At 41.6% G+C, this 21,578-nt stretch overlaps 1 protein-coding gene across 1 annotated transcript in view; it reads right to left on the reverse strand.

The window, feature by feature from the left end:
- Positions 1-355: 355 nt before the first annotated feature.
- PALLD (palladin, cytoskeletal associated protein) overlaps positions 356-21,578 on the reverse strand; it is a 450,487-nt gene continuing 429,264 nt past the window's right edge. The window contains exons 14-20 of the mRNA XM_004388882.2: positions 21,058-21,207; positions 12,007-12,101; positions 9,364-9,496; positions 6,084-6,291; positions 2,689-2,854; positions 2,032-2,165; positions 356-622 (exon numbers count right to left, since the gene is read on the reverse strand). Of these exons, the coding sequence (XP_004388939.1) occupies positions 450-622; positions 2,032-2,165; positions 2,689-2,854; positions 6,084-6,291; positions 9,364-9,496; positions 12,007-12,101; positions 21,058-21,207 (1,059 nt within the window). The 3' untranslated portion in view covers positions 356-449. The remainder of the gene's footprint in view (positions 623-2,031; positions 2,166-2,688; positions 2,855-6,083; positions 6,292-9,363; positions 9,497-12,006; positions 12,102-21,057; positions 21,208-21,578) is intronic.

Genomic DNA, 21,578 nt, shown 5'->3' on the forward strand with positions numbered 1-21,578 from the left:
CTGACTGTAGCTGTCTGGATACACTGCCACTTTAGAATCATTTTAGTATCATTGGTGGTACGGTTGCCTCACGGTCAGCATTTCACACTATCACGCTACATAGCACCTACAGCTTGTGTTTCAAGGCACTTACGGATAATACACATTGTGGCTTCCTTTGCACAACTGATCTCCCTTAGCATTTTGGCATTGCAGACCACTTTAATCACAGCAATTCAAAAGTTTTAAACTGGATGATGAATGTGAATTTTCTGTGCAATGTGTACATTTCTATTAGCGTCACCTACTTAAACTCTACGTTTGGTATGTCAAGTAAGAAAAATATTATTTTGGTGTTTGTTTGTTTTTTTTTTTTATTTCTTATCGTCAAAGGTATGTTTCTGCCTTTTTACACAGTGTGGTCAAGGCAAAGGCTGTTTCAGTGTCTCAGCTGTGACCGGAGCGCTGGATTACAGGTCCTCGCTTTCCACCAAGCCGCTGTTCAGTGTCAGGTGAGATGGGCTGGCTTCGGGCTGGAACGCTGCTTTGATGTCGAGTCCCTGGTCCGAAAGTGCTGCATAGCGACTGGCAGAGGGCCGGACCTTTTTCGGCTTGGTGCTCTGTGGCTGCTGATGCCACTGGGCTACAAAGAAAAAGAGTAAATTCCGATTTTTAACCAAGACATCACTGGAAAGCCCTTAGATGTCTGAAGTAAATACCGAATGCCTTTTGATCTACTGTTGTTAGTTGACCTGGAGTCCATCCGACTCATGGCGACCCTGGGCGTGCAGAGCAGAACTGCTCCATAGGGTTTTCAAGCCTGTGACCTTTTGGAAGCTGATCGCCAGGCCTGTCTTCCCAGGCACCTCTGGGTGGGTTCGAACTGCCAACTTTTTGCCTGGCAGTCGAGCACTTAGCTGTTTGCGCCACCTAGGGACCTCTTTTGGGATACAGCAGGCACACAGTCTTTGTGAAGACTGAATGAACACGTCGATGGTAGGGACACTAGAATTAGGGATACTTTTGTGTTTTACCGACATGCTACAGATTTCCTGTCTGCCCAGGGGAGTGAAGCTGTAACAGCTAGATAATAAAGACAGTGCATCATTTATCTGTATTTTTAAGGAAATACTGTAGCACCGGGGATCCTCTGAAACAGTCACTTAGCTTCCTAATTCTCATCCTCCTTCCCCCACCGCTAAAGTCTTATTTCCTTCCAAGGCTCAAAATCTATAAATGCCATCATTATGGTAGTTGGGTATTCTGGATGGATGTTTTAACACTAACCAATTGAAAGGAATTAGGCAGTAAGGAAGGCTGAGGTCACTCATATCTTGAAAAACCTCACCAAGTCAGTTATTTCTTATTCAAGAAAAGGTAAAATTTGAAATTAGCTCCTATTGTTTCTAGTTTTTTTTTTTTTTTTTAAATGTCCGTGGCTCACATAGGGCTATCGTACTAGTTTGTAAATTCAATAGGAGCCGTTTTCTTTACATTTAGGAGGCATGTACACAAATCTACATACACAAACACTCACAAATACTACTGCTGAGCTGCTCAAGCTCTACTGACAACCAAAGCACGAAGCCACGAAGTAGGCATTCCAGCATCACGTACACACGCTTCCAGTGCATTAGGCCACTGGGATAGGATTATAATACACAAAGAAAGGTTAAAAGGCAGTCATGTGCAGAACACAGGAACCAGGAAACGTGAAAAACACGTGGTTATGCCTTTGCCTACGGTTAACGCCCGAGGATGCTTGAGGAAGGAAGCCACAAATGACTAGCCAATGGACGAGAAATCAGCATGCAGAATTTGCTAATAATTCAGAGTTCCTGAGTGATACTTGGGTATTTGTTCTCCTGGTGTGTTCACTATTAGTGTCGAGAAACTATAAACAGAAAGAGAGAGAACAATATGAAACTTGGCAAGTAAAACACTCCAAGGATTCATAGAACTACAGAAGAGTAACACGACTTGCTGCGTGGATGTCTGATTGTTTACAATTCGGTGAAGAAGCGCAGGGAGAGGAGCTGACGTGACACTCACTGTAGACGTCCAGCCTGGCAGTACAGGACACAATCCCCGCTTCGTTCTTGGCTGACACGGTATACCACCCGGCGTCTTCTTTCGTGGCTCCCTGGATGAGGAGGCAGATGTAGCCGTGGTGATCCTGATGCATGCTGGAGAAAGCGATCAAGTCATTAGGGGGTCTACATTTTAAAAAGGGGCTTTGGACATGAAGCATCATTTCTAATTAGATCAGCAGGATCAGAATTGTGCAAGCAGCAGATAATAGGTTCATAATTATTCTAGAGAGGCTGCTAGCCCCATGCGTGTTAACGGAGAGAAGAACGGGCGTCAGGAGGCTGGATAAACCTGTGCACTTAATTTCTGGTCAAGGCTCTGCCTTTACAAAAACCACTGGATAGTTTTTTCTATCATCATGGAAACAATGGAACTCCCCATTTTCTTTAGATACAAAGATAAATACTTAAAAAAAAAAACCACCATCAGATTAAGTCAGAATGTGCTTCCCAAACTCTGCGCTTCTTACTGACTCATACATTGGGGTAAAGAATGAGTTTTGTATTGGCGTCACTATCATGACGTCTGCACGCAGGTTTACACGCTAAGCACAGTGTATCTGGCGTGCCGTCAGGAGCCAGCAGTGAGGGGTCAGGTTAAGTCAGCGTGTAGTCTCACCTCACTCGGTCAGTGCTGTGAGTGAGTGACTCGTTTTCCTTCTTCCAAAATATCTGAGGTGGCGGCACTCCCAACACACGGCATTCCAGCCGCACCGGGTACCCGTCAGCGACGCCCGTGTTCTGCAGCTTCTCGATAAACACCGGGGGTTTGTGTGCTTCTTTAGCTGAGGAACAGGAGCTGAGTTACTCATCAGTGGCATGCAGAAGGAGCACCATAAAGCTTCCCGACGCTCTTAGGAATATGGTTTGAATACAGCTTTTACTTTAGGATATCACTTTCCACTACAGGTGGTGAGACGCTAGTCCTCCCTCCACATTGTTCTTTGACCAAGCAAAGGTTCGTATCTTTCATCCCATCAATTCATTCAGGTCTCACAGGCCCACACAGCCCACTAGCCATCTGCTCCACAAAATGCCTGTCTGACAGGCTGCTCACGACACTTCCGTCCTCGCTGGCACCTGTGCTGGCTTCACTGCTCATGACGTTACCCTGCCCGCACGGTCTACCAACCACTGCCATGTACCGATGCTGCCAAGGACAAGTACTGCTAGGGATCGCCTCACGGGTGTCTAAATTCAGAAGACGTCCAACTCCCGGGTCAAGGATTTAAAGGATACAGGATGCAGAGGCGGGGAAGGTAAAAGGCGGTATCTATCTAAATTTGACAGCTTTCAAGAGTAACCTGTACGCATCCCATCAGTTACTCATTGCAGTCTGTATTCTTTGGAGGAAGCTATAAAAACAGATGATTATTATTTACCGTGAAGGAAGGAAGCCATCAAAAAAGACAGCGTGATTATTTCCAGAATTGACTATTAATAACACCATGATATTACTACTCAAGGGGGGAAACTGTTTTCTTGGATCTGTGGTAGAAACCATTTTACAGAAAGAATAAGGTTTAATTATTTTCTTCTGAGCTACCAACAACGAATCTGAGGAACTGTGTCTTCCTCACCACCAGTCTCTCATCGGGAGTGACAACATATGAAAGCAAAGTCGGGGAGAGCCAGGTGCAGACGATAAAAATTCTACCTGAATTTCTCAAATGCCTAAAACTCACAAAGACCTTAGATTAAGTAGAAGGTTATATTTTCATTGGAGTTTACGCTGTTCCCTGATCTGGGCTATTTTGGGGGAAGTGGGACGAAGGCTCGCTCAATATTCTTTCTGGGTCCCAGTTGTGAAAAGAGCATAAAGTGTATAGAATGAGACTTGACGTCCTAGCAACTTGCCTGGACGGATAACACCCACCATTTTGGAGCAGTGCGATGCACGTTATGCAGGGCTTCATATTTATCTTATGATTTGACCGTTAGAAAATTCTGTGAGGTTTTATGATCCCCATTTACATATGGGGAAGCTGAGGTGCAGAGATGTCATATATTTGCTGAAGGTCACACAGTGAGTAACGTAAACAAGAGTTGGGATTTGGAACTGAGATTTGACGCCGGAGATCTTGCTTCCAGTTACCGGGGAAGGTGCTCACTGAGGCACACTGAGGCGTCTGCCTCCTCCCGGACTCTCAATTCTCGGTCCTGAAGGGCAGGATGATCAAGGACATTCAACAGGAGAAAAGTGAACACTTTCAGTTTGAGGAGAAATTGTTAGAGGAATGAACGAAATCGAACTGAGTGTGAAAAACGGGTACAAAAATTTTCAAAGCATGGCGGACATGTAGTACCACAGCCCGCATAATCAGCACGGTTTTGTCTAAGCAACATCTTGGTGCTATTACTAAAATCCAGGATTTTAGGGAGGACCTCTAGGTTTATTCTCATTACTGTTCTTTTTTGAAAGAGCTCAGTGGCTCATCGTGTGGTTGGAAGAGTTCTAGGAGCCAACAGTGTTCTTCTGAGTTGGTCCTCAATTTACTAAATGGGACGCTATGAAAGTCACTTAATCGTTCTATTTCTACATCTGTTAAATGAGGGAAAAGGTTCGCTGTGATTATTTCCTAGGGTTGTTGTGAGGACTGAGAAAATATAGATGAAATGCTTTGCAAACAAGTATGAGAAAAAACGTGGAAAAAATAATATATAGTTACATAACTCATAAAGATAAGGTTCTTGGACTATACTACATGTTTTTGTTTTGTTTCTTTTTTTAAAAGAGAACAGATATCAGGATCTTTACTTGTGTCCAACTTTTAAGGATGATATAAACCTTTCCATAAATATGATTTCATTTTCGGTTTTTACCAAAAGCTTAAGACTTCATATAGACAATGCTTTTACAAAATTTACCTACAGTATAATCAATCAAAAAGCAAATTTGAGTTTAATTTGACTCTGACATTGTGGGTAGATGGTAACGTTTAAAAATTTTGAATTTTGAAATCACTGCACCTTACATCACTTTAAATCTAGGTGTGGGTGTGTATATGTATCTACATATATGCGTGTATATGTATCTATACATATGTGTGTTTCTGAATGTGTATATGTATACGTGTGTATGCATATACACATGTACATATATGCATATATGTATGCACACACACATGCACATTATATACATGTGTGCATATACGTGCGCACATATATGTATATGCATGTGTGGATATACATGTGTGTACATATATGTATGTGTGCATGTATATATGTGTGTGTACATATGTGTGTGCGCATATATATGTATATATACGTGTGTGTGTGTGTGTGTGTGTGTGTGTAAAATCTCACATAAGTCTGGTTCTTGGAGCCCACACTTCTGTTGCTCTCTATGTAACATTAGGAGGCATTGCACACACGGTAAGTTGAACGGCCCAGGAAAGCTGTTAACGTCCTTTGCTCTCTTCATCAGGCCAGCAGGAGGAAAGAAAGAAAACTAACAATGGCTACACTGAAGTAAGGAAAATCAGTGTTTCCGACTTGCCAATGCCTGATGTTGTTGTTAGGTAACACTGAGTTGATTCCGGCTCACAGCAACCCCACGTGAGGGAGCAGAACTGCCCCACAGGGTTTTCTAGGCAGTAATCTTTATGGGAGCAGATTGTCAAGTCTTTCTCTTGTGGATCCACTGGGTGTTCTCAAGCTGCTGACTTTTTAGTTAGCAGCTGGGTGCCTAACCACTAAAGCCTTACCCAAAAAAATAAATGAGAATCGTCATCATTAATGGCCCTATAGGACAGAGTAGAATGGCCCCACAGGGTTTCCAAGAAGTGGCTGGTGGATTCGAACCGCCGACCTTTTGGTTAGCAGCCAAGGTCTTAACCACTGCGCCACCAGGGCTCCTAAAGCCTTACAGCATGTCCTAATCGGCCATTTTGATGCTACAATCTATGTTTTCCGCAGTTTGATTTTCCATATTGTTGAATAACGCAGTATGACTTGGCATTTCTAAATCCAATGTTCGGTATGGACAGAGAAAAGATTCAGAGAGGAGCCTACCAGCAACCACAAGCTCCAGGCTGAACGAGTTCTGGCCTGCTCGGTTGGTGGCGATACACGTGTAGATGCCGGCATCTCGCGACGTGACTGGCTCGATGATCAGAGAGTGCACCCCGTTCTCACGCACCAGCATCTTGTGGGCACTGTCAGGGCGTATGGGCTTTCCATCGAGCTGCCAGCTTAGATCTGGAGTTGGTAACCCACTGACCTGAATCGGAAAAGAAATGTGTATAAATTTCTTTCCTAGAGTGAAATCATTAAGAGCTAAGAACCAGCAGAAATTCCTCCTTCGGGAGTACAGGAGATGGCTTTTAGTATTCGCTCAAGTTACTCTTTTGCTTAAACTTTTCAATGGCTCTCTAAGCACTCAGGCTCACGACTAAACATTTCTTACAAAGCAACCTAGAGACAAGTGAATTGGGGGTTAAAAAAATTCTCTAACTGTCTTACCTCACCCAAGGCTGTACTGGGATGATGTCAACACAGGGCTCTGAGCTCTTTGGAAATAAACTGTCCAACCATAACAATAATAAAAAGTACTCGGTTGGCATTGGTGTGTTATAGAGCTTCTCATCAAGGAGTTGCCACAGCTATGGAGACTTAGTGAATGTGTCCATCAACACTTAGATCTATTATTATAATTTTATAATCCTTCAAACTGAGAAACAACAGCGATGCAAAATTACCCAGAAAACTGTCTCAAGAAGTTAGATCCCAATGGAAACATCATAAAATCCTGAGACCATGACAGTGTGTTGACCAGAGATCAGATAAAAGCACATTTAATTGATAATAACTCTCAGTGCCATGAAGAGTAGGGATGGCTGCCATCTGTCAGCTCCTTATGGTTTTCCCTTGGATTCTGAATGGGAGAAAGTACCCTTAAGGAAGGCTTTTTCACCCCCCCCCCCAACTTTGTTGTTGTTGTTAGGTGCTGGCGAGTTGGTTCCAACTCATAGCGACCCTATGTTTAACAGAACGTAACACTGCCCAGTCCTATGTCATCCTCACAGTCGGGGCTATGTTTGAGCCCACTGTTGCAGCCACTGTGTTAATCCATCTCATTGAGGTCTTCCTCTTTTTCACTGACCCTGCACTTTACTAAGCATGATGTCCTTCTCCAGGGACTGGTAACATGTCCAAAATATATGAGACAAAGTCTTGCCATCCTCGCTTTTAAGGAGCATTCTGGCTGTACTTCTTCCAGGACAAATTTGTTCATTCTTCTGGCAGTCCATGGTATAGTCAGTATTCCTCCCTTCTACCATAATTCAAATACATCAACTCTTCTTTGGTCTCCCGTATTCACTGTCCAGCTTCTGCACGCCTGTGAGGTGACTGAAAATACCGTGGCTTGGGTCAGGCGCACCTTAGTCCTTAAAGTGACCTCTTTGCTTTTTTGACATTTTAAAGAAATCTTTTGCAGTAGATTTGCCCAATGCAATATGTCGTTTGATTTCTTGACTGCTGCTTCCATGGATGTTGACTGTGGATCCAAGTAAAATGAAAATCTTGACAACTTCAATATTTTCTCCGTTTATCATGATGTTGCTTATTGGACCACTTGTGAGGATTTTTGTTTTCTTTATGTTGAGGTGTAATCCATACCAAAGGCTGTAATAGCCTGATCTTCATCAGTAAGTGCTTCAAGTCCTGTTCGCTTTCAGCAAGCGAGGTTCTGTCATCTGCATATCACAGGTTGTTAATGAGTCTTCCTTCAGTCCCAACCCTGACACACACCTTTCCTGATTTCAAACCACATAATATCCCCTTGTTGTGTTCGAACGACTGCCTCCTGGTCTATGTACAGGTTCCTCACGAGCACAATGAAGTGTTCGGGAACTCCCATTCTTCGCAATGTCATCTATAATTTGTTATGATTGACAGTTGAATGCCTTTGCATACTCATAAAACACAAGTAAACATCTGTCTGTCATTCTGCTTTCAGCCATGATCCATCTGACATCAGCAATGATATCCCTTGTTGCATGCCCTCTTCTGAATCCGTCTTGACTTTCTGGCAGTTCTCTGTTGATGTACTGCTGCAACCGTTTTTGAATGATCTTCAGCAAAATTTTACTTGTGTGTGATATTAATGATATCATCCAGATGGACTCTTTTGTCATTTTTTGTATTTAAAGAAAAAAATCCCAGACTCTGTGTAATTTTAACCCTATATAGCTCAGTATGCCTTTCTAAAAACTATGGATTTTTCTTATATAATCATAATTCCATTTTTACACATAAAATTAATAATAATCCCTTGGTATCATCTAATAAGCTATTTAAATGAATTTTCCCAATTGTCTCAAAAAGTAATTTTACAGGTGGTCTGTATGAATTCTTAATTATAGACTGAAAACAAAGTAAATACATCCATATATAAATATATACACACTGAAACTCAATTTGCTTATTTATACTGTAAAAAGAACAATGCTGGAAAATAAAATATTTTTGTTAAGATTACCGGTGTTTATACATTTCTGCTTAGTTCACAGGCCCAGATTTACTTATTTAAAAAGTAAATGATGCCCAACTCCTGTATGTTTTCATCTCACACGGAGTAGCTTATACCCGTGTTCTGCAAGACCCAGGGAGAACCAGCAGAGGGAGCCCAAATCCATATTTAAGAGTTAAACTTGAAACTTAAGATCCATAAATACTGGGGCACAAAACCAACAAACAGGAACTTCAGAGAAGTGTTCTTAAACATTTTGGCCTTGAGGCCCTTTGAGAAATGGATGAAAGCTCTGTCACAACCCTAGTTTATATGCAGTTTCAGAGTACACATGCCCAATGAAGCCCGCCTACCCGCTGCCCGGGGTGAAACTGGTATAAAACAACAGGAAGAAGAAGGGGTCGCTGTCACTCCTCTCAGAAATGGAAAATGGAAGGAATACAAGTGGAGAGTAGAGACGTGAATATAAAATTTGTGTGAAAAAGAAGGAAGATTAAATAATTAAGGATGAGGACATATGGCAGATTGATCAAATTTACTACATAAACCAGATGGGGAACATAAAGGGGGAAGCCTTCCAGTGTCCTTCAGGAGTGTGGTGTATGGGCTCTGAGGAAAGAACATGTTTAATGGACGTGTAGAGGAAGGATGGAAAAGGGCCTATACGTGTCCAGTGTATTTTGCTCATTTTTTTTCCTATTCAGCCGCATGTCATTTAAAGATGCGTGCTCTATATAATTTCTCCGAAAGGAAGTGTAGAGAAATGGCAATGAGGGGAGAAGAGAGACAACAGATTAGCAGGCAGTAACAAATGCTTACTTTGCAATCCATTCTGCAGAGTTTTCCTTCTTGAACAGTCAGATCCCCAGGAGCCTGAAGGAAGTGAGGTCTGAAGAATCGCTCCTGGATGGGTTCATTCTCATCTCCACTATCTCTTGAACTGGAACGAGGTCTTAAAACAAGGCAAGCAGACGACAGACAGGGAGATAGGAGTTACTTCCAGGCTCTGAGTCGTCTCTTTTCTTACAATACACGGGCAATAACAGACTTTTCTTATCTGATCCCAACCCCTCGGGTTTACTGACAACACAGAAAAAAATCAGAAAAGCAAAATCTTGTTTTCTTTGGAAGCTTACTATAAATTTAATCGTCTTCTAATTGCAGATTTTAAAACAGTTCTGCTACCCTAATTTTTAAAGCTAGTATAAATCACAGGGAGACATGGTGGCGCAGTGATTAAGAGCCTGGCTGCTATCCAAAAGGTCAGCAGTTTGAATCCACCAGACGCTCAGGCTCCTTGGAAACCCAATGGAGCAGTTCTACCCTGTCCTATAGGGTCACTATGAGTTGGAATCGACTCCACGGCAATGGGTTTGGTGCTTTGGTTTATAAATCATAGAAGGGGAAATGGGAAAATACAGGGTAAAATATGAGCATATTTTTTTCTAAATAAGTATTTTTAAAGCTATATGAGAAGTAGCAGAGCTGCTGCTTATTTACTACCAAAGCTTTTTCAACAGAAATTACTCAGACTTTCCACTGTGACTTTTAAATTTGTGGGAAATTACAAATGTAACCGTTTTATAAAATGTAATATCTTTCTAATCCAAATTCCTTTTAGGGAAGTATTCTTCTGCATCAGTTATCTCTGTGCTTTAAGACATTTTTTGCCTCCAAATAAAATTGTGAAAATCTCCAAAATTTTGTACATTTCTCTCTCTTTTAAACATGTTGCTAGAGGCACCTTAACATCAATACAATTTAATACAACTTCAAGGAAGGCTTAACAAAGGAAAGAGGAAGATGTTGAATACATCTTCTGTTAGCTATCCATAGAAAATACTTTTTTAAATATATAATTTTATGTATTTTGTTGTTGAGAGTATACATAGCAAAACATACAATAATTCAAGTTTCTACACGTACCATTTAGTGACACTGATCACATTCTTGGAGCTGTGCGACCATTCTCACCCTCCTTTTCTGAGTTGTTCCTCCCCCATTAACATACACTCACAGCCCCTTAAGGTTCCTATCTAATCTTTCAAGCTGCTGTTATCAGTTTGATCCCATATAGACAGTTGTTAAAAGAGCATCACACTCAAGGCAGACATTTTTTACTAATTAAGCTAAACCACTGTTTGGTTTTAAGAAGACTTCAGGGGATATTTTTACTTTTAAAGCACTTAAGTAGCAATAGCGGAACAAATGAAAGATTAGTATAGTGGGATAATAACTATCAGCTTTTTTATCTAGGGGCCCTGGAAGCGCAGTGGTTAAGTGTTTGGCTGCTAACCAAAAGGCTGGCAGTTCGAATCCACCAGGCGCTCCTTGGAAGCCCTATGGGGCAGCTCTACTCTGTCCTCTGGGGTCACTATGAGTCGGAACCGACTTGACGGCAGCGGGTTTGTTTTTAATCTTGTCTACTCTTCTCCAAGTACAAATCGAATTTACAAGAAAATTGCTTTTCTAGGAGCACAGACATATAGAAAAGCTTAAACATATTGAAATCCACAAGAAAAGCAGAAGAGAATAATGCAAAAGAATGGACTTGATACTAAGTGTGTTGGGTTTACAGCCACAGATACAGGCCTTCCTGTGAACAGATACTGCCGCAATAAAGTTAGAGTTAGATTCGGACATGCTCAGGTGCCAGGTCTCTTTCAAACGCTGGACAAATGGCTCAGTGGATCCAGTGACATGAGGAGGTGTGACACACACCAGATTAATGCTCACCCTCTGTGTGTTCTGTTCATCAAAGGTGTTTGTATCTATGGCCTTCAAGTTTCCAGTGAGAACTATCTGAGGGTGCTCTTTCTGTAAAATGTCTACGTAGGGACCTGAATTGACAGCCTACTTGACTTACCATATTCTCTTATAAGTGCAAATATGTTACTAAGAAGTAATAGCCTTTCCCTGTCCGTCAGTAACCTTGAATAAATGTAGTTCAAAGAAGACTAGAAATCACACTACTGTTATCAGACATTTGTCTCAGTATTTAAAATACAGCAAATATTGCCTAGAAGATTTTGGTCTAAAATAAACTCTTGTGAACTAAAATGACTGAAAACCAGCTAGTTTTGAGAAGTCTCGTGGCAATCACCCACAATGGTCAACCCACGCAGCCGCTGGTTAGAGAAACTTGGTTTGGAACATCTGTGTACCATTTACTAGGATTTTCAGGTCCACGTGCTCTTTAAACATGCTGAGTCTTGACTTCTTCACATATTAAATGTGACCCATTTAACGAACTAGCGATGACCTATGTGAACAGGCCTAGCACACACTAGCGAACAGTTGTTCCCTTCCCCTCTCCGAACCCCAAAGGAGCATAATCACCAAGGAGGCACACACTTTAAGTCTGTAATCACATTCTGTCTTCCAGCTACATTCACTTTTGGGGTCATACTACCATTCTAATAGCGCTGCGTTTCACCTGTGGGAAGGAAACATTTGAAGTACCTTCTGACGTGAGGAGGGCCTGAGGGGGAACGGGGGCTGCGACCTCTCTGGTTGACAGCCTGGACCATCAGCCGTCCAGTACAACTGATGCGGCCCTGTCAGACATCAGGAGAAGAAATTATTTGCTGTGCAAAACTATTAACCATTAAACGCTATCATGTCTCATCCTGTTCTCAAGACATTATTTCATAACAAAGCAGTGTGTCATATTAGTACCGACACCAACCCCTTGCAGAAATGCACTTTCCCTGAGTTAAACACCTCAGTAAAGTTCTGAATTTATTCAAAGAACCCAGGTGACAAGTTACTTCTCTGAACCGTTAAATAAGCTTGACTGTTTAACTAGAGCGATATTTAAAATGACAACCCTTACTGAATTAATTGTAATTGCTAAGGGCTCCCTAACATATAAAACTGAGTTTGTAAACTCCAGCAGAAGGACATGACTGTCTTGCGATGATCCCATTTCCATGATCAGATATCTACTGGATGTGGCCAATTCTGAAATCAAAACCAGAAGACTTTAGTTTTCTGTCAGATGTTGTTAGTAATGTATTTATTAAATGCTAGTAGCATCCCTTCCCAAAACTATAAATTAAAACAGATATTAGCATGATAAGATGAGCACTATGTTAGAACAGCACATAGCAAGACAAGGAGAGAGCCACTACTGTATAGACGCCATGTTCTCATGGAAACTATATATTTGAGATTCAAAAATCAGCAGCAGTTATGTATCTAATATATGTGGGTCTTACGATAGAGGCTTATCTAATAAAAAGCTCTATTTTATCTCTTAAATTTGTCATCAAAAGTTTGATAAATGCTGCCATGTGGACGGACAACAGTAATGCTTTTATCCAGAAGCCATGGGTGAACCAGCCATCGTTACCGTGGTTTTTTCTTTCAGCCCTTTCTCTGAGTATTTCTCTTCAGTGTTATGAGAAGACTAAATAAGTACAGCAAAATAAATTCCTTTCCCCTCTCCTCTTCCCTGAGAACGAGCAGATATATTTCTCAGTTCTGACGTGGCCAAAAGGGTACAGTAAGGGTGGAAAAACGAGATTTATCGTTAACGATCAGACTCAGTGAATTCTGAGGTTCAACCAGCAGCCCTCATGTGCTCTCACACTTACACTCACATTCTACCATCGGCTCCCACTTCCATTGCAAGTTGCTGAAACAGGCAGGTAACAGAAGCAGGGATGCGCTGTGTGTTTTGAGGAACTGTTTTCTGAATTCTGACTGGGGTGGGGCGGGAGGTATTGGTGGAGGGAACAAACATAGGGGGAAACACACACACACACACACACCCCAAAGCAGGATTCAGTGAAGAGCAGGAATCCAGTCAGATCTCCCAAAGCTTGGACTTCTTTAGGGCCATAACCACCCAGAAAAGGCAAAAACATATGGGAATGTAAGAATGAGGAACTGCAATATAGAAAGTCTTGGAAGAAGTACCACTAGAATGCTCCTTAGAAGCAAGGATGGCAAGACTATGTCTTACATACTTTGGACATGTTGTCAGGAGGGATCAGTCCCCGGAGAAGGACATCATGCTTGGTAAAGTAGAGGGTCAGCGAAAAAGAGGAAGCCCCTCAACAAGATAGACTGACACAGTGGCTGCAACAATGGGCTCAAGCATAACAACGATTGTGAGGATGGCGCAGGACGGGGCCGTGTTTCCTTCTGTAGTACACACAGGGTCGCTGTGAGTCAGAACTGACTCGATAGCACCCAACAACAACAATAACAGAAAGAGGTAGTTGTAAAGAAACAAACTCAACTGGTCTTATTCCACTAGATATGTGACTCCCTCTAACAAGTCACAGTATTTGCTATGAGGTCTCATCGCCTCTATTGAAAATTTCCAAGGAGAGATGAAGTATAACATTATCAGTGGGAATTCTTTCTAAATTAAATTAACTGTATCTGAAGCTCAGGCCACAGCATACCAAATTCTCTCATGCTGTGCTCCTGTCATACACTTGAGATTCCCTAAGATAACTCAAAATCTACAAATTAATTTCATCTAGCTTGCATGTTGTAACGATGCTGGAAGCTATGCCTCTGGTATTTCAAATACCAGCAGGGTCACCCATGAGGGACAGGTTTCAGCAGAACTTCTAGATTAAGACGCTGGCGATCTGCTGTTGTAAAGCTCACAGCCAAGAAAGACCTACGGAGCACTTCTACCCTGTAACACATGCGGTCCTCAGGAGTCAGAATCGGCTCAATGGCAACGTGTTTGGTTTTTTTGGTTTCCAGACTAAGACAGACTAGGAATAAAGGACTCATGAGGTACTTCCAAAAATTAACCAATGAAAACCCTGTGGATCACAACAGAATACCGTCTGATACGGAACTGGAAGACTAGCCCCCTAGATACTCAGAATACACAGGGGCCGTGAAAATGGACTCACGCATGCCAAGGATCATGAAGATGGAAAGGAGCGGATATGTTTCATTCTGTTGGACATGGGGTAGCCATGGGCTGAAGCTGACTTGAAGGCAGCTAGCAACAGCCCCTCCAAATCTATACCTGCTATAGAAAATCTAGATGTGACTTGCCTAGGAGACCCCCATGATAAATTACCCAACAGATGCATCCTAGTAGATGCTTTAACAAATTAACATACGAGATCCATAATTCCTTTTGGAGCTTGAGGACAAGGAAGTATATGCTTCGTTTTACATAAAGAGCTTCAACTGTACTGCTATGGAATATGGCTTCCTTATTTCTGCCTTACTGCTTCAGTGATAGAATGCATAGAATTTGGATATAGTCTTCCTGGTTGTATAAAACCCAGGGGGCCCACAAAGGAAGTTACTATTAACTAATCCTTTATGTGGTTAGAAAAAGACATCATGCATGTTACATTCAAACTTTAACCTTGAATCTGGGGAAGCAGATGTAGGTTGCTAAAAAAAATGAAAAAAACTCCTAAAATGTTGGGCAGGTCACTGAATTTGTCCAAGCCTTAGTTTCTTCACAGGTAAAAACAGGACTGTTATAAGGATTAAATAAGATAATTTAAGAAGGTATTGTAAAATATCAAATGATCCTTGATGCCATACATTATCACTGTTAAAAATTCATCTCAGCTGGCACAGTGCTGCTGTAGGTCTGAGACATTATTTCTGCATAGACATGCATCAACTTGATTTTTAAGGGTCCCAACAGCTGGGCTGACTCCACTAAAATTTCCAGGTGGGTAAACTTTACTTGAAGTATACTCCTATCTGTTTTTCTGATCTCTTCAAACATCTCTTTTAACCACGTCTCCCCTGCTCCTCAGGGTTCTTGATGCTGAGCTGAGCCCCAGACACCCTCACTAAGACACTCCTTAGCTCTGCAATTAGATTGTCTGAGTTTGGACAACAGCTCTGTCCCCTGTAGGTGCATGACCTCAGGCAGATAACGTAACCTATAGAATCAATAATTTCCTCATCTGTATATCTGGATACCATCTAGTTAACCCTTCATGAGTTCTTCTGAGGATTAAATGAGTTAATACGTGTAAGGTGCCTGGTATTGTGTTTCGTACACAGTAAATGCTCAAAATGTTAAATTATTACAGTACAGAATATAATTATTATAACCCAAAAGGTTGTTTTGTTAAACACAATGATTTTTTTTTTCCCATATGTAATGGAGTTTTCTTTCCTCTCTCTCTTTTTGTTTTTGGTATTAGGATGTATTTTACTCTGTCCAGAGGAGAAACAAAATACTCTCAGCGGGAGGGCAGAGTACCTGGAAGCAGATCAGCGTTTTTAACTTCTTCTGCTAGAGCTTCCAAGGTGCCAGGAACACAGTTATATTTAAAGTGTGTTTGTTTATGTGATGGCTAAATGTAAGGTCGAAGACAAAAGCTGTCCTTCTCAACTCTAAACATTTGCTTGCGATTAGGATAAACCCTCCTCCCCTCCCCCCAAAAACACAGTAAACAGGTTAGCACGCTATTCTGGAAAAATGACACATTTCTTTACTGTTTTCAAGATTTTCACTGCTACTGCCTAGAACCACCCGCACAGCTGCTGTCCCAGAATCTTCCCTTCCCTTTTCCAGATTTCAGAGAAAAGAACATGTGATGAGGGGTCACATTTTCACACCTGTCCCAACCCTCCTCTCACTTCTGAACGGAAAGATGAAGTAGTTAGGAGGCAGAATTACTAGTTTGATGACTATAGTGTTATTGACTAAAAATGTTATTAACCAATTAATGACCAAGGGCATCGAGAAAGCATTCTAACAAGCTGTATAATTTTGACATTTGAAAAAAAAAAAAAAAAATCCAGAATTCAGTGGAAGTATTTTTAAAGAGATGCTTCCAATGTGCATGAACCGAAAGTCCCGATTTTTCAATCTGAATGTCTTTTTTTACAAGAAGCCTCTTACAGCCAGATAGAATTAGAGTTAAATAATTTTTAATCATATGAAAGTACCAATTAACCCTAGTAATCATCATAATTAGTAGGCTCTGATGGGCATTAATGCTGTTGCATTTATTAAATTTCTCATTTCTATCTGCTTATTAACACACGAAGTAATAATGGAGCGAATGTTTAAAGCTTGGAATGAGCCTAGAAACTTCATAACGCCAAGAAGTAAGACAAAACACGATCAACAAACCCACTTTTTATATTTGACTCAGCTGTGTGCTGCTCTTCTATTCCAAACAAGTCCACAGAGTTGAAAGCTACAGTACAAATACTAAGTCTGAATTCTTGAAGTGATTCTGTATTAAATATCCAGCTTGTAAAGATCACTGGATGCCTCCCTCCTGCAGGCCAAGTATTTACATAATATGGAAATAACATTTATATTTCATGGTTTATGACATTTAACTTATGGCACACAGGTTCCTTATAAAAGCTTGCCACTTGTATACATAATGGGATTTGAGGAAACATCAAGCAGCAAAACAGCCCTTCCAAAACCCAAGTTCGATACAAAGTAACTCAGCAACGCCAACAAAACAAAGTCAAACATTCATGCTTAGATTTAGTTGTGTCTTAAAGAGAGGATTAGAGATGACAATAAACTGTGTTTGTGATGCTTCTTTTGGCGTTTTGTTTGGGGTGACTGCACAAGCACTCATGATTTCCCTAAACGATGTGATTGCTCGGGCCTCCGATGAATTGCCTGCCCTGCCCTCAGTCGGGATGCCCCTCAGTCCAGCGCGTGTTTAGTGTGTGCCTTCTATCCCAAGCAGGCTCTGGATGCAGTCAACAATAGCTAAAGTGTTTCTTATCCCCAAAAGATTACCCCAGGTGGAAAAATACCACATTCCGTAAAATATGCCGCTAAACCCTAGTGTCTGCCTCTTTGCCTGGTTCTTGCCCTTTCTCTTGGCTGTGTCCTGTAATTAGTTCCCACTGCTCAGGAAAGCTCTCCCATCTGTGTTTTATTACTGGACTGATTTTTCCACTCCCCTTTTCCTCTTTCCCTTGGTCATTTTGCATCAGGCAATCTACAGTGTCCTAGAAAATTAGATGTAGCTGTCTCCGTTTCAAACCTAAATACTTTTCTCAAATGTGAAGAAAAATCCAAGGTATCCAAAGGGTAACGACGGAGTGGGGATTTTTCTGCAGTTTTCTGGTGACTACACTTTCTGCTGTTGGCAATAACAGCCTGAAAGACGGAGCTTTTACTCTGGAATCTTCTTTTCAGTGCCTGCTTAGGATGTGTTTCTTTTAAATCGAGTTTTAATTTACAAATTAAGAGGCTGGAAAAAGGCCTTAATATACAATAGCGGATGCTGTAAAGCTGAGATTACAACAGTGTCAAACATTTCTGTGATGGTATTCCTACAGCAGCAAATGCTAACATATACCAAGGGTTAGATAGAAAAATGGTCTGCCACTTGTCAGCTTATTTAAACACCCCTTTGTTTTTTCTAAGAGGGAGTAAAGTTCCTTCCAGTTCTAGGTGCTCTTACAAAAAATCAATACCTGGCGTGGCGTGTTTGGACTCTCTCTACTGAAGAGCCCAGGGTAGAAAAGCGGGCATTTTACTCTTGGAATGAATACGAACCAGGCAATATGCTCACGAACTTGAAACGACACCTACTACCTAGTGGTGGAAATGTCAACATTTTCTCACAGCAATCTGAACGGGTTTCCTCAGGCTCTGTTCATGAGTTTCTCCTCCTCTGCCTGCCTTTGGTTATTTAGGGAGAAAAGGAGACTCTCAGCCCTGCCCTCTGAGTGAGAATACTGGGTGGGCCAACCAAGCCGGAGAGACAGAATTCTAGGTCTTAGGAATTGCTTTGGTTACTCTGATCATTGGTCACACTCCCCTATGCTTCAATCACTGGTGAAGCAGAATCTTCTGTTAGAAGGGAGGGATTGTGGCGACCTGATGTAAACTGGGCCACTTCTCCTTTCTCTGTCTTCTCTCCACAGAGGAGAGGTAAAGAAAGAGAGTGGGTTAACCACGGGGTTGGCCTGGGATTTGCTAAAGCAGCGGAACTCACTGGGGCCTGGAATGAGGGCAGTGACGGCTCTCTCGTGGGCCTTCTCTGGGCCATGAGTGAGCTGGAAGCAGAGAGCAGCTTCCCAGCTTCCTGTGGGGCTCGAATCAGCTGTGCGGTGGGTGTGGCCCGTCCTCCAGCTCACAGCTCCCCACCCAAACCCACAGCTGTGACAGATGTGGCACAGCCTTCCCACGGGGGTGGAAAAACGGAGAGGCCCGGAGGTCAGAAGACCACACACCAGCAACACGTTGGGTAGAAATCCCATCCCACGCTGACTCGCTTACTCTTTCTAAGACACCATGGGAGCAGAATACCTAGAGACGGAGCTGATCCTTTACATCTGTACATCCTTTACAGCTGTAAGAGCTGCTGCTCTAAGACAGGGGGACTAGTGTGTCTGAGTAAAAACAGAGATACTAACACTGAAAGCATACTAGGTGCCAGGGACACTGAGTGCTTTACATCACTATTTAACGCTCAATTGTTATTCTCATTTTATAGAAGATGAAGCAGGCAAAGAGAGGTTAAGTGACTGGCTAATCGTCACATAGGTAGCACGCGGCAGAGAGAGAATTTCAGCTCAGTTCTGACTGATGCCAAAGCTCACGCTTTTAACCCCCGCGCTACACTGTCCGCCTGCCTGGTCCTGGGCTCTTCAGTCAGATCGGTATCAACCACTCTGCAGTCCTGAGCTGTCTTTGCTGGTCACTTCTTCCTTTTGGTTTCCTTCCTTCCCTCCTCTGCCGATGTTTTCAAGGGGATCGTCAGCAGCCCTCCTTTACCTACTAACTTCATTACAGTTTGTCAGAAGAGTTTAAATGAATCAGAGAGTACTGACCCTTGAGGCTGGCCTGCTGTTGTGAACTCTGCACCCATCTTGAGAATGCCACCGCCCTGAGCAGTGAGTCTTTCGCCATCTAGAACTTTCCCACGTGTAAAAATACTTTTGCATAACTTGAAGACAACTGGAAGTAGACTCCATTGCAATTTTAGATTTCCATTCTTTTGTTCTATAAAATGGCTTACTCCAGTAACAATTTAAAACATGTGTTAGGAAAAATAACTTGAAATTAACAGCAGGCTCCCAGGTGAGGACTGAGAAACACAGATAATGCCATCCCCATAATATGTCCTAACCTTTCTAGGGGAAAAGAGGAATAAAAGACCTAACGTGAAGCAAAATTGTAAATTTTGTTGAGTTCTCCACCATGTTTTCAATAGGCAGAAAATGGAAAGTTGCAATTTGTTAAGTCAAGGAAACATACTGAAAATACAGTAAGAAAAAAGTTACGCTTTTGTTCCCCTAAATACACCAAACATGAACACAAATAAGCATTAAAATGTAACTTTTGAATGAAGCTTGTGATTTTGATTATTTTTCAGGGTAACGGTCATGTGTATGTTGATTAAAATCAAGAAAGCACATTACTATGGAAACGCTTCCTTGACAGTAAAGAATTTGCTGTGTTCAGAAATAACCTGATTAGCTGGATAACAGGAGTTTTATTCAAATCCTAATATTATTGCAGACAAAGATCTTTTTATGGCAATAAGATATCAGAATGTAATAAGCATTGTACAAACCCTTAAGTTTGTAAGCTTTGCTAAATTGATTTGTATTATTTTCTAACATGTACTCTTGCCTTCAAGAGAAATAATGAAATATGGAATGATATAAACAGATCAAAGGTCTTAAAAAGACTGCTGGCTAATTTTCATTAGTTATATAATCAAACGGTTATTTTTATCCTCCTTAAAAAGAAGTATTATTTACACAACTTCTGGAGACTTAGTAAAATTATTCTGGGACGCACTGAGCTCTTAAGGTAGGCAATCACTTCTTACTCATTCCTGTGTCCTCTGTACCCAGCATAGTTGCCTAAAATATACAAGATACTCAATAAAATAGAATTTTGCAGGCTGGAATTGGGATCATGATAGCTAGGAGCCCACTATTAAGTCCTGTGTAGTCAACTGATTTCTTGACCATAGATACAAAAGAAAACATTCTGATGCAAACCAAAAATGCCTGAATGGTCACATAGGTACTATGAAAATTATAATCTGTCTACACTTACACATTAAATTCCACTGATGTATGTGTGTTTCTTTTTAAGTATTTTACTGTGATTTTCTTCTAGAGTCCATATAGCCACTGACTCTCTCTGTCCTCTTATCCTTTATTTTCTTTGTAGAACTTAACCCTTCCTGAAATGATGTTATTTGTGTGTTTGCTGCTGTTGTATTTTCTACCCCAGGACTTTGTCTCGCCCACCACTGCAACCCCATTGCCTACGGGGTGCCCAGTAGGTGTTCGCAGTAGGCCCTCAGTAATAGTTGTGGACAGAACGCACATCTGCACCAGAATCATTCCTTCTGAGGAACACCTGATGGAATAAATAAATACTCAGGAAATAAATAATTTTTCTACCCTCTGAAACCAAGATGGATGTGGAATTTGGAAAAATAGTTTCATAAGCCAAAGCAGTGTGACTCTACTTTTAATTAAACAGTCCCACCGTCCAGTTACATGTCGGCACAGAGAACTGAAGCCAGCCCACCCCATCTTCACCTGGGGGTTTGCAGCCATGATGGTGTAGTTCCCATCATCATCCAAGGTGGAGGCTGTGGTGTGCAGCGAGCAGGTCCCGTCGAGATCTCTCTGAATGGTGTAGTGATCGCTCTTTGGGGAGATCTGCTTCCCGTCTTTAAACCAATAGATCTGTGAATGGAGACAGGAGTAGAGATTGGGAGCGTGTGTAGACTTTCTCTGCTTGGGTGACCAACTGATGAATAATAACAGTGTAGTCTGCAGAGGTAACCCAAGTTTTTGGGTTAAAACGTTAAACCAAACACCTGAATATGACGATTGTTGAGTAAAAAAAAGGTAAGTAACAAATGAGTTTAATTCTCTTTTAGTTTAAAAAATTATCTATCCTCTTTTTTATTTTTAAAAATATGTATATGCGTGGGTATTTACATTCAAAGGAGCCCTAATGGTGCGGAAGTTAAGCTCTCGGCAACTAACTGAAAGGTCCGCAGTTCGAACCCACCAGCAGCTGCTTCCGTAAAGATTTACAGCCTTGGAAACAC

The sequence above is a fragment of the Trichechus manatus genome, unplaced genomic scaffold (assembly GCF_000243295.1).
Source record: "Trichechus manatus latirostris isolate Lorelei unplaced genomic scaffold, TriManLat1.0 scaffold00220, whole genome shotgun sequence".
Taxonomy (NCBI): Eukaryota; Metazoa; Chordata; class Mammalia; order Sirenia; family Trichechidae; genus Trichechus; species Trichechus manatus.